Raw genomic sequence first — 16,931 nt, 5'->3', positions numbered from 1 at the left:
GGTGGATTGATTCAGTGACTGAGATAATCGGGATGGGAGTGTCGGAGACAGTGCGATTGGCACAGGACAGAGCAGAGTTTAGGTCTGTTGTACATATGGTCACTATGAGTCGCAAGCGACTCGACGGCACATAACAACAACAACAACCACTATAGTAATAAGCATTTAAATTTTATACTGTGATGTCATTATCTCCATTCCTGAACATGACACAAATAGATCTCATTTTCTTTTGGGAGAAGCTGTAATCCTCCCTCTTCTCAAATAAAGCTGCAGCTAATTGTATCTCTTAGTACCATAGGAATAACAGTCAACATTATGACTGAAGCTGTTAATAATTTCATCTTGCTTGGATTAACAACACCTTGGTACCGGCAGTCAAGAAATCAGGAGACATATGGTACTAGTCTGCTGTTAGGGACCTCTCCAAAATGCTGAAGAGCAATGATGTCAATTTGAAGACTAAGGTGTGCCTGATTCAAGCCATGGTCTTCTCAATCACCTGCTATGCAACAGAAAGCTGGACAATGAGTAAGGATGACAGAAGAACTGATGCCTTTGAGTTGTGTTGCTGGAGAAGAGGTACTCTTCCAAGGACTGTCAAAAGAATAGGTATATCTTGGGAAAAGTGCAGTCAGAGTTCTCCTTAGAGAAAAAGATGGTAAAACTTCATTTTTTCATACTTTGGACATGTAGCTAGGTGGTACTATTTCTTGGAAAGGAACCTCCTGCTTGCAAAGATGGCAGGTCAGCACAGGAGAGGAAGATGGATTCTGACAAGATGGGCTGACATGATGACTTTAGCAGTGGGCTTTAGTGTGTCAGAGATGATCAAGATGGTACAGAATAGGGCAGGGTTCAGGTTGACTATTCATAGGGTCGTTATGACGTGTTGTACTCAACGGCACCTAACAACAGCAGTGCAATTTCTCCAGAGATTTTTTCCGTAAAACAAAGGCAATATTTGAGAAGTATTAATTTAACCAAAAGAAAGAAATGAACTGTAATAAAAAAAAGAGCATTATTAAAAAAACCCTAGGAGCCTCCAATCATCTCCATCAAATCACCCCCATTTCATAGAAGAGACCTTCAAACAGTTGGATTGACACAGTGACTGCAACAATGGGCTTGAGTGTGTCAGAGATTTTGAAGATGGCTCACAATCATCCATAAGGAGCTCGGGTGGCCTAGTGGTAATAGGCTGTGCTGCAATCACAAAGGTGTGTGGTTCAAATCCATCAGATGCTTTGAGGGAAAAGGATGAGCAGTTTCCTCCCATGCCCTTAGTCTATGAAAACCCACTGGAGGTACAGCTATGGGTTGGTTCCAATTCTATGGGACAACAAAAACAACTAAAGCTCCTATACCTTGGGACATTATTATACGTCACATAATTACAAGTTGACTGTAGGGCCAAGTAAACTAAAACTATTACCTATCTGAATCTCTTCACCATCCATATTGATGGTGCCAAATGACCCAGTGGTGAGAATCTTTGTTTTCTTGATGTTGAGCTTCAATCCATATAGGAGGCTGCAATCCTTGATCTTCTGTAGCAAGCGCTTCATGTCCTCCTCAGTTTCAGCAAGCAGGATTGTATCATCTGCATAATGCAGGTTGCTGATGACTCTTCCACCAATCCTGATGCCACACTCCTCCTCGTACAGCCCAGCGTCTTGGATGATCTGTTCTGCATACAGATTGAAAAGGTATGGAGAGAGAATACATCCCTTCTTGATTTTGAACTGTGTAGTGTCTCCTTGCTCTGTTCTGATGATTGCCTCTTGGTCCAAGCATAGGTTTTGCATTAACACAACCAAGTGTTCTGGTATTCCCATTCCTCTCAGAGTCAGCCACAGCTTGTTGTGATCCACACAGTCAAAAGTCTTTGCATAGTCAATGAAGCATACATAGACATTCTCCTGGTATTCTTTGCTTTCTGCCAAGATCCATCTAACATTAGCTATAATATCCCTAGTACCACGACCTCTTCTAAATCCACCTGCACATCTGGTAGTTCTCTGTTGACATATTGCTCCAGTCGTTTTTGGATAATTTTCAGCAGAATCTTGCTTGCATGTGATATTAATGATATTGTTCGAAAATTCTTGCACTCTGTTGGGTCACCTTTCTTTGGAAGATATTGAGATAATTAACAGTTTTAGTTTACTTGGCTCTACAGTCAACACTCTTGGTAAAAGCAGCCAGGAAATCAGGAGACGAATTGCATTGGGAAAGTCGGCTGTGAGGGACCTCTCAAGAGTACTGAAGAGCAATGATGTCAGGCTGGAGACTAAGGTGTGCCTGATCTGGGCTATCGTCTTCGCAATTATGTGCTATGTGTCAAAGAGTTGGACAGTGACTAGGGATGATAGAAGAATTGATGCCTTTGAACTGTGGTGCTGGAGAAGAGTGTTGAATATACCATGGACTGCTAGGAGAACAAACAGGTTTGTCCTGAGAAGGTGAAGCCAGAATGCTCCTTGGAGTCAAGGATTCTGAAGCTTCGTCTGACATACTCTGGGCATGTTGCAAGGAGGGATTGGTCCTTGGAGAGGGACCTCATGTTTGGCAGAGTGGATAGGTGGCGCAGGAGAGGTAGACCTTCAATGAGATGGATCGATTCTGTGACTGGAGTGGTGGGAATTGAGTGTGTTTGAGATGGCTGTGTTGGCACAGAATAGAATGGAGTTTAGAGCTCTTGTACATAGGGTTGCTATGAGTCGCAAGCGACTTGATGGCACATAACAACAACAACAACAGTAACAACAATTACAAGTAGTACAATGCAATTATATGGCATATATATAATTTGCTAATTCCAATGCTTTCAATCATCTCCCATTTCATAGACGAGAAGGCCCAGGCCCTTATCAATACACCCTGCCTCTTCTCCACATAGAATCAGCAGTGTTGAACAGATCCAGCATTTCACAACCATTCAGTCATGGCCATCAATACTTATTTAGCACATTTTGGAGAGAGAGGTGATGTGTAACTTGCCTCCTCTTGAGTTTGGCTGGTTTACAATCAGGTGGATCGTCTTCATTCTCTTCTCCATTGATACCACTGTTGTATGGTCTTTCTTTGCTTGAGGTTGCTCCTGAAGACTCCCGTGAATCTACTGAGGCAGACATATTATAGATTTCCCCCCTTTATTATAGATTTGACAACTTTTAGGATATTTACAAAAGCAAGAAAGGCCTTTCAGAGCCTCATCTGCAATGAACTAATTGTACATGCAGAATACAGGCCCCCAAGTTACCTGGCCCGTGTGGCACTGTGCAACATTTGAGCTTAAATACATGTGTAACCATGCCTTTAAGGTTTAACTGTTTCTATGATTTATTAAAAAAGATAACTAAACCAACTTTTCCTATTTGTTAAAATAGCACAGCAACTCCCAGATACCTCTGTGATACCATATTCTGGTGGACTTTTAACCTAAAGAACGCTAGACAGTATAATTATAAAAGGATTTCTGAGAAAGAAGCAATATGTTTAATGTTTCTTTAGAAAGTGAGCAGAGTGAAATCAAAAGTTGCAATGTACCTAGAGAATAGACAATGGAACATGCTGAGAATCCAAATCCCAAACAGTAGGAAACATATGGGGTACACCACATATCAATGTATACCTAATAGCTTGACGATTGAAAACAAATAAAAATCTTAACTTCTTCAACTGACCCCAATGGTAGATACACTGGTACTAAATCAGAAGCTGCTAATCCATAAACATACCTCAGTAAACAGGAAACAACAGATGACAGAGACTGGGAGGAAATTTAATACATTTTGTAAAGGAAAAAAATGCTATCTTGCTAAACACATGAATTTTCCTGTCCACTATTTAACCAAGAAAGCCTTGACCAGTCTTACCTTGAGCAGGCGGGGGTGTGTCCCTTCTCCTGGACACTTTTCTTTCTTCGGTTCCTCCATTACATGGTTCTCTCTGTCCAGAGGTGGGGCATTCTCTCACGCTGCAGACTTCACTTAGCTCAAGAAGACTATCACGATTCACAGAAGACTCTAACTGGCTTTGTTCTACTTCCTCTGAATTTAGAGTTATACTAGTAAGTCTATCAAGAATTTCATTATGATCCTTATCACTTGAACTAGAGCTTTTATTATCAATCACAATGAATGAAGATGGAGATGAAATTAGGTCCATTTTCACACAATTTTCATTTTTGTTGCCAACTTGTGTTTTAGATTCACAAGCATCTGTAGTGCAACTTTGTGCAGCATCAAAAGTCCAACCTTGACTCTGCCAAAACTGAAATTGTTCCAAATAATACCAATAGAGTTGACTATAGTGTTGTTCCCATTCTTCCTTTGTATCAGGACAGCTCCAAGGCTCAGGGGACAGTGTCTGATCCAAATGCTTCTCTTGCCAGCTCTGCCAGAGTAGTCCTCCTCCATACTCCCTCCAATACTCTTCCCACTTCTCTGTGATTTCTAGCTTTGGAGAGGATACAATTTCAGTAGGGAGATTTTCCAGTTCAGCATCTTTTTGGGTTTGAGATGTGCATGTTCTGGTGTTCTCATACTGTTCAACTGAAGATGGAGCCTCTGAAGCCAAAAGGTCATCTTCATCATATTCTCCTCTCCAAGATTCCTTTATAATTTCATCTAAATACTTCCTTTCAGGTTTTTTCTTCTTCTTTTTTATTTTAACTTTATTTCTAGCATTCACAGACACCTATATTAGACAAATGAGAATCTGAACATCATATGTCATTTTGCTTAACTTAGAAACACATACATTTCAAAAGAGGTGGTTGTCATTAGGTTTTGCTGACTTGAGCAGGACTCACAGCAAACCTAACAACCACAGATCTGACCTATTTTGCAAATGCTCTAATTCAGGATATGCACCAAATCAAGACAAAAAAACCACAAACAACTTCCATAATTTTTTGAGAGGAAACAAGAAAAAGAAAAGTGAATTAGTACTTACCTCAGAACTCTTGTGTGTAGATATTCCACCAAATTGAAGTGGGAGTCCCATGCTTTTCATGAGTTCAGCCTCCGAATCTAGTTCACTTTCATCTAGGTCTATACCTTTGCTATCACGTGATTCTGCACTGTCCTGGGAATGACTTTCCTCTTCTTCTGATTCTTGATCTTCTGCAGAGAGAAACGGTTAGTTTAGTTTCACAGAAAATTTAGAGGTATGTTTTATTACCCTCATTTTAAATTTGAACCTTAGACCCAAAGTGACTACATGACTCTCCCCATAGTATAGATGTGCAAATGCTATGACTTTTACGGGGTTGATTAAGCCAGCTGTAGTATGGGCTGTTATGTGCCACTGAGTCACAACCAGCCCAGAGCTGACCCTCCTGTGGGTTTTCAGAGACTAAAATTGCAGGAGAGGAGCCTGCCCATCTTCCTCCTGGGGAGCAGCTGGTGGATCTGAACTGCTTGTTTCTGGGCTGGCAGTAGACTCTTTATAAACATAGTCCTATTAGTCAAAAACTGCTTTTAGCTCCATCTCTCAGCCTGTATTCTGTCCATTCAATTATAATTTATTTAGTATCTCCCCTGTGTAAGGTATTATGCACCAAGGACGAAAGAAAGAACAGAGCAGAAGGTCTCTGTTCCCTTGGCAGTGAAAAATTAATGGACTAAATTGGCGAATTTAAAATTATGTCTTATGTAGTCAGTTTAGGAGCTGGTAATAAAGAAAGGTGAGTGGTATATCACCAAGACTTTTCACTGTAGTATCTCAACATCTAAGTGGGATGTAGAAATCAAGATTATGTGTGATAGATGATTAAATAAAGGAATCGTTACTCAAAATTAGAAATCACTAAACTGGAAGATCAAGTTGAACATCTTGATTCAAGTTTTTATAGAAAAGTCATTTAAATGATTTACTGTTCAAAATGTGAGAAACACTATTTTACATATGAGCATAGACTACAGGTCAAACATCATAGGCAACTGAACAGTATTCCACAGGGAAAAAACAGAGAGAGGTAAGAGAAACTTTGCATACATAAGTTTTAAACAGGTTCCTAGGAGAGAAAAGGGAAAAGACATTCAATGAAGTAATCAAGGGTATTTCACTCACTGCTCTATTTTAATGCACTTAAGAAAGCTCAGGATATGATTGGGTATTATGGTCAGGACAAGAGTCCAGAATGAAGGCTGTATAATGGAGTGTACTGGGGGATAGGGGAGGGGGATTGTACACCAGTGAAAGAATTTTTCTTTTACTTTTCAAAGAGAAGAGCAAACTTGGGGGCGGGGTAGACAGGAGAAAAAGGCAAGAATGAATGAATGAAAATTCAAAGTCTCTGTAAATATTCATTAAAATTAATAAAAATTTAAAAAAAAAAAAGAAAAGAAAACTCAGGAATAAGCAATGTGGAGAAAATGAGTCAGCTAAATTTTATGTCTCTGCCTGGGCATGTTGCTAGGAGGGGCTATTCCTGGGACAGGGACATGATGCTAGGAAAGGTAGCTCAGTGAAGGAGAGGCAGACTGTTGGCCAGATGGATTGACACAGTAACTGCCACAATGGGCTCTTGTGTGTCAGGAAGTGTGAGGATGGTGCAGGAAAGAACAGGGTTTAGACCTGTTCACAGGGTTGCTATGAATTCATATTCGAATTGATAGCACCTAAAAACAACCACCACCACCACCACCACAACAACAACATGTTATGCATATTTTCTTATGTGTTTAGACTACAGGAATTTCAATGACACCCTTCAGTAATGCCAACATTATCGATAGTTTTCTCATTATCCAGGTCATCCAGGAACATCATAGACAATCTATGTGGAAAGGACAAACAAGGTCCTAAAGAGAAATCTGAGAGACAACAACAAAGTTTTCTGTTAATTAGGTTAGGCTTAATGCACAACCCCAAGTCTACTTACTAATTGGGAAAATTAACCTTTTACTTCATTCAGAAAACTTTAGATGTTTACTTGAAATTTCTTTTGAATGACGTTATCTATAAAATGTTGATGAAGAGATCAGACATTCCCAACTTTTCAGAGCAGTAACTCAAGAAGAAATGCCACACAGAATAAAAAGCCTCCCTTCAACTTACCCCAACAGATTGGCTTTCACAGGGATTCTAGAGTAATGGGCTGACAAAAATAAAGACCTATAATTACTTCTATGATTACTTCTCACAGCTTATGCTAAGGAGTTATTACAGCATTATAACAAATTAAAGGCTGTATTACATTACCTGCATTATTGCTATTTCCTCTGACATAGTAGCCTTTTAATCCCAAACTGCACAATTTTCGATCCCTGTAAAGCAAATTAGGCAATCACTATTTAAACATATAGGCATAAGTTTAGACAGAAAAACAAACACGAGGCAGTTAGAGTAGTAACTTATAAGGATTTTCCCTCACTTAAAATATTCACACACTATCACATATTCTAATTGAGTTTAAGGTTAGTGAGTTGAGTTGAGGGGACATCTGTGGGTGTAGTCTGCAGGAAGCTGTGCTGCTAAATCAAAGCTAGGCAATTTCCTCCCAAAAGAGTGATTCTGTCTCCTTTCCTTATGAACTTATCACTGAAAATTCCACTGTAGGGAAAAGCTTCCCCCTCATTTGTTTACTCATCTATTTTCTATACTGACATGGACTTCACTTTATCAAGGAACTTTCACTCTCTTCTCTTGTGGTGCTCAAGTTGTCACAAATGTGGTTTATGGAGCTTTCTGTGGTAGCTCCTTTATCCTTTAATACATCCCCAACAGTTTTGAAAACCTGCTGGGTGTTCAGCCATGGGTACTCAAAAGCAACACCACTACCAACACAGTAACAATAAACACAAGGAGCACCTATAACATAGTATCTAAAAACTGTTTTCCAAGAAAAGAAACAAGAATGCCTTGAAGGAATAGCAATTCCAGATTGGGGCATGAACTGTTAAAAGAGAAACAAGCCTGGGCCACCTTGCTGTGCCAGAAGATTGGAAGTACTCAAAGAATGCTGGGGACATACCAAAAGGATAAAGGAAGACCATGGGAAGATGCCAACAGTCAAGTCCAGTATCACCAAATCCATTAACAGTCAAAATCCATGATCACCAAGAGAGTAAAGGAATAGAACTCATTGATAAAGTCCATGTTAATATAGCAAACAGAGGAGTAAACAAATGGGAGACAATCATTTCCTTGTGGCTCAATCTTAAGTGATAAATGCGGAAGGAAAGGAAACATAAGTCACTAAAGTCTTTTGCAAAAGTTGCAGTGCTGATTCACATGGAAATTATCAATGTAGGCTAATGTGTGTGGGTTTGTTGAGACGTAATGTTAGTTTATCTCTCCCCCCAAAATACTCATGTATGAAAAGATTACAGGGGAGGGATACGGCGAACATGACTAGTTAACCAAGTGTCTCCTGATGTGATGAACTAAGAACAGCACTATTTCTGTATTTCTGCCGAGAAGGCAGGACCCAACTTTGTTCATGATGAAACATCATTAATCAAGGTATGCAGAGCCATCTTTTGTCTAAGTATTACATGAAAGAGAGGGGGCAAGTGTAGAATTTTTCTAGATTGGAGAATACTGATAAGATATGGTAACTAATATCCAACATGTATCTAGGAGGGATCCTTGATCAAACGATAAGGAGATACAATGCTGGAAGAATTGATAAAATGTGAATTTTAATCTAAGAAGATTTCAAAGGGCTGCTCAGGAAGATAGGCAAAATATAATGAAATGTTCAAGGAGCTGGACTCAGAAAATGAAAAGGACCGAACTCATTCAGCTTTTCGTAAGCTGAAAGAACTAAAGAATAAATTCAAGCCATGAGTTGCAATGCTTAAGGATGCTATCGGCAGAATACTGAATGATTCAAGAAGCATTAAAAGAAGATGAAAGGAGTATACAGAGTCATTGTACCAAACAGAATTTGCTGACACAGAAGAATTTCAAGAAACAACTTATGAGCAAGAGGCAGTGGTGATGAAAGAGGAAGTTCAGGTTGCTCTGAATGACTTGGCAAAAAAGAAAGCCCCAAGAATTGATGGAATACCAGTTGACGTATTTCAGCAAACAGATGCTGCCCTGCATGTGCTCACCAAGTTGTGCCAAGAAATCTGGAGGAAAACTATTTGGCCAACTGACTAGAAAAAAGGTGACCTGACAGAGTGTGGAAATTATCAAACAATATCACTAATATCACACACTAGCAAAATCTGCTGAAAATGATCCAGAAAAGACTTTGACAATACATTGACAGAGAACTACTAGAAATACAGGGCTGGCTTAGAAGAAGCCGTAGCACTAGGGACATTATTGTCAATGTCAGATGGATCCTGGCAGAGAGTAGAGAATACCAGAAGAATGTCTACCTGTGTTTCATTGATTATGGAAAGGCGTATGACTCTGTGGATCACAATAAATTGTGGCTAACCTTAAGGAAAATGGGACTCTAAGAACACTTGATTGTGATTATATGAAACCTATACTTAGATATTATAGCTAATGTTAGATGGATCATGGCAGAAAGCAAAGAATACCAGAAGAATGTCTATCTGTGTGCTTCATTGACTATGCAAAGGCTTTTGACTGTGTGGATCACAACAAGCTGTGGCTAACTCTGAGAAGAATGAGAATACCAGAACATTTGATTGTGCTAATACGAAACTTATACTTGGACCAAGAGGCAGTCATCAGCACAGAGCAAGGAGACACTACATGGTTCAAAATCAAGAAGGGGGTCCTTCAGGGATGTATTCTGTCTCCATACCTTTTCAATCTGTATGCAGAACAGATCATCCGAGACGCTGGGCTATATGAAGAGGAATGTGGCATCAGGATTGGTGGAAGAGTCAACAACCTGCGTTATGCAGATGACACAACCCTTGCTGAAACCGAGGAGGACCTGAAGCGCTTGCTGCAGAAGATCAAGGACTACAGCCTCCTATATGGATTGAAGCTCAACATCAAGAAAACAAAGATTCTCACCACTGGGCCAATTGGCAGCATCAGTATGGAAGGTGAAGAGAATGAGATAGTTAACAGTTCTAGTTTACTTGGCTCCACAGTCAACACTCTTGGTAACAGCAGCCAGGAAATCAAGAGATGAATTGCATTGGGAAAGTTGGCTATGAGGGATCTCTCAAGAGTACTGAAGAGCAACGACATGAGACTGGAGACTGAGGTGTGCCTGATCTGGGCTACAGTCTTTGCAATTACGTGCTATGCATCAGAGAGTTGGACAGTGAATAGGGTTGATAGAAAGAGAATTGATGCCTTTGAGCTGTGGTGCTGGTGAAGAGTACTGAATATACCATGGACTGCTAGGAGAACAAACAGGTTTGTCCTGAGAAGGTGAAGCCAGAAGACTCTTTGGAGGCAAGGATTCTGAAGCTTCGTCTGATATATTTTGGGCATGTTGCAAGGAGGGACTGGTCCTTGGAGAGGGACATCATGTTTGGCAGAGTGGAGGGGCAGCGAAAGAGAGGAAGACCTTTGATGAGATGGAGTGATTCTGTGATTGGAGTGGTGGGAATAAGCGCATTTGAGATCGCTAGGTTGGCACAGGATAGAAGAGTGTTTAGAGCTCTTGTACACAAGGTCGCTATGAGTCGAAAGCGACTTGATGGCACATAACAACCAACAACTTAGACCAAGAAGTATTCCTTAGAACAGAACAAGGAAACACTGCATGCTTCAAAATCAGGAAAGGAGTGTGCCAGGGATGCATCCTGTCCCCATACCTTTTCAATCTGTATGCAGAACAGATCATTTGGGAAGCAGGGTTTTATGAGGAGAAGTGTGGCATCAAGATTGGAGAGAGACTCATCAACCTTGCTTGCTGAAACTGAAGAGGACATGAAGCACTTGCTGCAAAAGGTCAAGGACTGTAGTCTTCAATATGTACTGAAGTTCAACATCAAGAAGACAAAGGTTCTTACCACTGGGCCAACTGGCAAGCATCATAATAGATGGAGAAGAGATTGAGGTTGTTAGCAACTACAGCTTGCTCAGATCCACTATCAACACTTTTAACACCAGCAGTCAAGAAATCAAAAGACAAATTGCCTTGGGGAAAATCTGCTGTCATGGACCTCTCTAGAGTGCTGAAGAACAATGATGTCAGTCTAGATAACAAGGTATGCCTAATTCAAGCCATGGTCTTCTCAATTACTTGTTATTCTTCAGAGAGTTGGACAATGACTAAGGATGACAGAAGAAGAAATGCCTTCAAGTGGTGGTGCTGGGGAAGAGTCTTGAACATACCATGGACTGCCAAGAAAACAAATAGGTCTGCCTTTGAGAGGGTGAAACCAAATCTCTCCTTGGAGGGGAGGATTTTGAAGCTCTGCCTCACTTTGGACATATGACCAGGAGAGATTGGTCCTTCAAGTAGGACATCATGCTTGGAAGGGTGGATAGAGGAGGGAGGGAAAGAGGCGAAGGCAGGGGAAGAGGGGGTGGAGGGGGAAGAGGAGAAGGGAGACCCTGGATGAGATGGATTGATACAGTAACTGGGGCAATGGGGGTTTGTGTGTTGGGATTAGTAAGACTGGCTCAGGACAGGGAAGGGTTGGTTTAGAGCTGCTATACAAAGAGTCGCTATACATCGCAGGCAACTTAATGGAACATAATAACAATAACATACTATGACAGGTTTAGAAGCAGGAGTGGCATCCACTTCCTAAATAACATGCCTCCAGAAACTCTATGAACTTGGATAAATGTTGATAGTTGTATAGGAGCTTCAGGTCTTTTGTTCATAGGGTTGCTGTGAGTTGACTCAAAGGCAATCAACAACAGGAGCTTACTGGAGAAGCTCAATGCTAGCAGTCAAAATCAGACAGGTGTTACATGTTGTGCTGCTAACAGAGTTGATGGTTCAAGCTACCAACGGCTCTGTAAGAGAAAAAAGAGTGGTCTTCTCCAGTAAAGATTTACAGCCTTGTGCTGTGAGTGGGAACTGACTTGACAACCGGCAATGAGTCTGTTTTTGGTATTTAGATAATTTCCCATTACATTTGCTCAGTGGTCTCTACAGAGCAATCTCTGTTGCGTTTGATCAGTGAAGCTCAAGCCACAGATCACAGTAACTCTGAATGACAGCTATTTCTGGACCTGAGATGTTATATGGATTAAGTCTTAATTGTGGAATTAAACTGTAAAGCTGGAATCAAACCTGAATTTTAGTAATTCAACTAAGAGGCTGCTCTCCTAAGAGCTCTTATTAACCTTAACTCTCATCATAACTTTTAACTACAAAATCTTCAGTTATAGATTGAATCATGCCCTCTCAAAATATTGCTATAAAGTCTAATCTCTATGACAATGGTTACATAAACACTGGAAAATCTGTTATCAGGAACCACTACAAGTGCTGAAGAACAAGGATGTATGTTTAAAGACTAACCTGTGCCTGATGCAAACCAGTCTTTCTGCTTGTTTGCCATGCATTTGAAACTTAGACAATGACTAAGGACGACAGAAGAATTGATGCCCTTGAGAGCTTGGGTTATTCCACTGACTGCCAAGAGAACAAATGCATATGTCTGGGAGAAAGCGCAACCAGTGTGCTCCTTATAAGTAAGGATGGTCTCATACTTCGGGCATGTTGCTACGAGAGGTCACTCCTGGGAGAAGGACATTATGCTTGGAAAGGTAGAGGGTCAGTGTTGCAGAGAAAGAGTCTCAACAAAATAGATTGATATAGCGACTGTAACAATGGGCTCAAATATATCAGAAATGGTGAGGATGGCACAGGATGAGGTCAGGTTAGGATCTGTTGTTCAAAGAGTTGCTATGAGTAGCAGTGAACATATAACAACATCACCGCTAGTTATAATCCCATTCAAAAACTGTTGTTTGTTGTCCTAACAAGATGAGCACTTATATTTTAGTTAATCACTTTTTTTAGTTATAAAAGAGAGTGAGCAATCCAGCAGAGCAGAAGGCAGATGCTGAGACACAGGGATATCTTCCAAAAACCAAGGAAACAGAAACTTCCAGCTGCTGAACAAAGTGGAACATCCTTGGGAGCTGAATAGAAAGCCTTCCCCTGGTGCCAGCACTCTGAATTTGAACTTTAAGTCTCTTAAACGGACAGGAAACAAATGTTTGTGAAAGCCATCCACTTGTCCTATTCTTGGTTTAGCAGCCACAGGGTCTAATTCAAAACACGATAATCTTGTCTAGACAATGGCCTTAAAAAACCTCTTCACCAAATCATCCTTCATTCTACTGCCAGAGTAGAATGCACCTGTCTGATCAAGTTATTCCTCTCTATAACGTCTTCCTACAAGGCCAGCACATGAAACTCACCTTCATAGGAATCTTACAGGAAGTATGTGAGGTAACGAGGGCAGTTATGCCTGTTTTAGAAATGGACTTTAGGGCCTGGAGCGAGCTTGATGGTAAAGCACATTCTAGGTCCCAGGCCAAAATGGACTTTAGTGATCAAATTCACAGATATAACACTAAGAAAATGAGATGTAACACTAAGAAAAAAAGCTAGTTAGCTTTTTCCTATGCACTAGTTATCTTCTGAAAAACTAGGATGGGCCATTTTGAAGTAGATAATCATCTGATCTATTATACCAGGAATGAACAACTGAGAAGAATGGCATTGGAGTCATAGTTAAAAGACAATTTCAAGATCTATGAAAAGCAACGATGTCAGTCTGGAGACTAAGGTGCACCTGGTCCAGGCTATGGTCTTTGCAATTACTTGCTATGCATCAGAGAGCTAAACAATAAGTAGGATGATAAAAGAATTGATGCCTTTGAGCTGTGGTGCCGGAGAAGAGTACTGAATATACCATGGACTGTTAGAACAGGTTCATCCTAGAGAGGGTGAAACCCTCTTTGGATGGGTTTTTGCTCCTTGGAGGCAAATATTCTGAAGCTTCATTTCATCTACTTTGGACAGGCTGCAAGGAGGGACCAGTCCTTGGAGAGGGATTTCATGCTGGGGGTGGGGTTGGAGGGAAGGTGTAAGAGAGGAAGACCCTCAAGGAGATGGATTGGGGTAGTGGAGATAGGTGTGTCAGAGACAATAAGATTGGCACAGAATAGAGTAGGATTTCGGGCTGTTGTAGATAGGATCACGGTGGCACATAACAACAACAGCAACAACAACATGGTAAAGTACAATGTGATTGATAGGATACTATCCATAAGTAGAAAAGGAAGACTTGTCCTGGAGAACTAAGCTTGCAAAGCCATGGAGCATGACTTGATTATAAGAAAAGAGAGCAAGTTATACTTTTAGATGAAGTATCTCATCTACTGAGTAAAATTCTAGGCCTCCAGCATATAATAGCAATAAGGCTTGTTGATACTTCTATTCAAATATATGCATCAACAACTACAGCAAAAGAGAAGAAATTGAAGATTTCTACCAATTTTTAAAATATATTTTTAAAAATTCATTTATTGTTGCACATTTTCTGCTCTTTCCCTGCCCCGTCCACTTTGCAATGTACCTCTTGTTCTAGATTGCTGTCATACATATAATGCCCAATCACATATTCCTTTTGGACAGTCCTTCTCATCTGTTCCAATGCAGTATTCATTATCTGTACTGAACCTGACCTTCAATAATAATTGGTGACTAGAATGCAAAAACTGGAAACAAAGAGGCAGAAGGGTAGTTGGAAAGTACGGTCTAAGTGACAGAACTGAGGCTGACAATGAATGACTGAATTTTGTATGTTCACTGTTTTCAAATACCTTTTATAAAGAATATAAATGGAATTCACTGCTTCCAGGAAAACAACAAGCAGAAAGGAAATTGTCCTTCAAGGCTCCACTCAGGGAAAGCTGTGGGGAATAACGAGTAGCCAAGAAATGGCCTTTTGGCCACCCTGGAGTTCTCCCCACCCCTACTCACCCATTCAGTGCTCCGGGTGCAGGCTATCATCACTCCCTTGTCTGAATGGTCCCAGTCGGAGGTAGAGGGGAGGGAGGAGAAGGAGGAGCAAAGGGGATGAGGTAGGAGTTGGGGACTAATGTCCAGTGGGCCATCTGAACCAGCCTACATCTAGGAAGGAAGTGCCTCCAATTATTATAGAGTGTAATTCTGCAATTACATAAAATTTAAAATTGTAAAATTTTGTAGAATCTTGGTCATTAAAAAGACAAAAATCCTCACCACTGGATCAATAAACATCATCATGACAGATGGAGAAAAGACTGAAACTGTCAACAATTTCATCTTATGTGGATCTAACTAAAATCAACACCCTTGGTACCAGCAATTAGGAGATCAGGAGATATCCTAGATTTAGGAAGTCTTCTGTGAAGGATCTTTCCAAAGTACTGAGGAGCAATGGTGTTTGAAGACTAAAGTGTGCCTGATTCAAGCCATGGTCTTGCAGTGGTATGCACCTGAGATCTGGATAATAAGTATGACAGAAGAAGAAATGAGGCCTTTGAGTTGTGATGTTGATGAAGAGTACTAAATATTCCACAGACGGTCAAAAGAAGAAATGTTTCTTGAAAAAAGTGCAGTCAGAGTGCTCCTTAGAGGCAAGTATAGTGAAGCTTGTCTCTCATAATTTGGGCAAGTTGCTAGGATGGGCTATTCCTTGGAAAGGGACATGCTTAGAAAGGTTAGTGAAAGAGGGGAAGACCCTCAACAAAAAGGATTGAGACAGTAACTGTAACAATGAACCCTAGTGTGTCAGAGATGGTAAGGATGGGACAGGATAGATCTTTACAACAAAAGGAAGTTATCTTCTATGTCTGGTTTCTCAAAGATGAAGGTATCTCTAAAACAGGATAGAGTAGTACTCCGATCTGTCGTTTAGAGGGTCACTATGAGTTGTATCATATATGACTGTGAGTTAAAAAGAGAGAAAGAGGAAGACCCTCCACCAGATGGACTGACACAGTGACTGTTGCAATGGTATGTCAGGAAGTGTGAGGATGGTGCAGGACAGGATAGATCTGTTGTTCACAGGGTCGCACTCAACTTGACAGCACCTAACAACAACAACATGAGCCATACTGGACTCGATGACACCTACACAACAATTAACAACGTAAATATAATTAATTAGTCATCAGTTCTAATTGTATACATTTCAGCTTTCATACGTCTTGCAGTTTAAAAAAGTTAACAAAAACAAGTATTGTACTTCAAAGCTGCACCTGTGACATCACATGCACTTACAACTATTTCATTTTTCCATCCCACTTCTCTCAATGTTTAAATGTGTTTTCAATTCATTTTCTTGATGCCTAGTGTGTAAGAAGCTGTGCTGCTGCCATCCCAAAGACCGGCGGTTCGAATTCACTAGTTGCTCCGCGGGTGAAAGTCCAGATATCTCCTCCCATGCTATTTACATCCTCTGAAAACCAATGAAGGCAGAAGGCAACTACTCAAACATGCACCACTACTCGGGACCTTTTTTCTCCCTTTGCCCAAAGGTCTAATTTTATGACTGTGGCCTAAGGACCAATGATAAGAACGTTTGCAAACACTTTTATTTCTGGGAAGTGACTGTAATAACAATTATAGGAAACACGTTTTCACTTACTCCACAAATGCCCTGGAACAGAGGCAACGGATCTTATAATCCTCCTCCAGGTCTTCAATGAAAAGGAACATTTCGGCCACGCGGCTCCGCCTTCCGCAACACATGTTTTCCCTTTAAAGGTAGCTCTTTTCGAACCCCCCGGACTCGGCTCCGCTCGGTGCACCCGGGCCGCGGAAACGATGCTTAGCTCGCCCGCAGGAGAGAGAGGGTACCGAACGCACCTGGGAACGCGCGCGCCGAGAGGAAGTGGAACGGGCGGCAGGGGAAGGGGCGTGACCGCAGGGGTGTACCACGCTTTGCGGTCCGGGCTGCAGCTCACTTTGATTCCTCTTCATAGAACCAGCCGCGAGACCTGGCTGCGCGAAGCTCTCAACGTCACTGAGCTGCGGGACCACCGGAAGCCTGTCGCGGCCGCCT

The 16,931-nt window shown here is 41.0% G+C and overlaps 1 protein-coding gene across 1 annotated transcript in view; it reads right to left on the bottom strand.

The window, feature by feature from the left end:
- The window catches only part of TGS1 (trimethylguanosine synthase 1), a 45,124-nt gene extending 28,506 nt beyond the window's left edge, over positions 1-16,618 (bottom strand). Inside the window, exons 1-5 of the mRNA XM_006888892.1 lie at positions 16,515-16,618; positions 7,216-7,280; positions 4,963-5,132; positions 3,882-4,704; positions 3,004-3,121 (exon numbers count right to left, since the gene is read on the bottom strand). Coding sequence (XP_006888954.1) covers positions 3,004-3,121; positions 3,882-4,704; positions 4,963-5,132; positions 7,216-7,280; positions 16,515-16,618 — 1,280 coding nt within the window. The remainder of the gene's footprint in view (positions 1-3,003; positions 3,122-3,881; positions 4,705-4,962; positions 5,133-7,215; positions 7,281-16,514) is intronic.
- Positions 16,619-16,931: the final 313 nt, after the last annotated feature.

This window comes from Elephantulus edwardii, unplaced genomic scaffold, assembly GCF_000299155.1.
Source record: "Elephantulus edwardii isolate Elephantulus edwardi_28Jun2011 unplaced genomic scaffold, EleEdw1.0 scaffold00072, whole genome shotgun sequence".
Lineage (NCBI taxonomy): Eukaryota > Metazoa > Chordata > Mammalia > Macroscelidea > Macroscelididae > Elephantulus > Elephantulus edwardii.
Note: the sequence above shows the minus strand (reverse complement) of the source record. Positions and strands in the feature narration are given on the sequence as shown.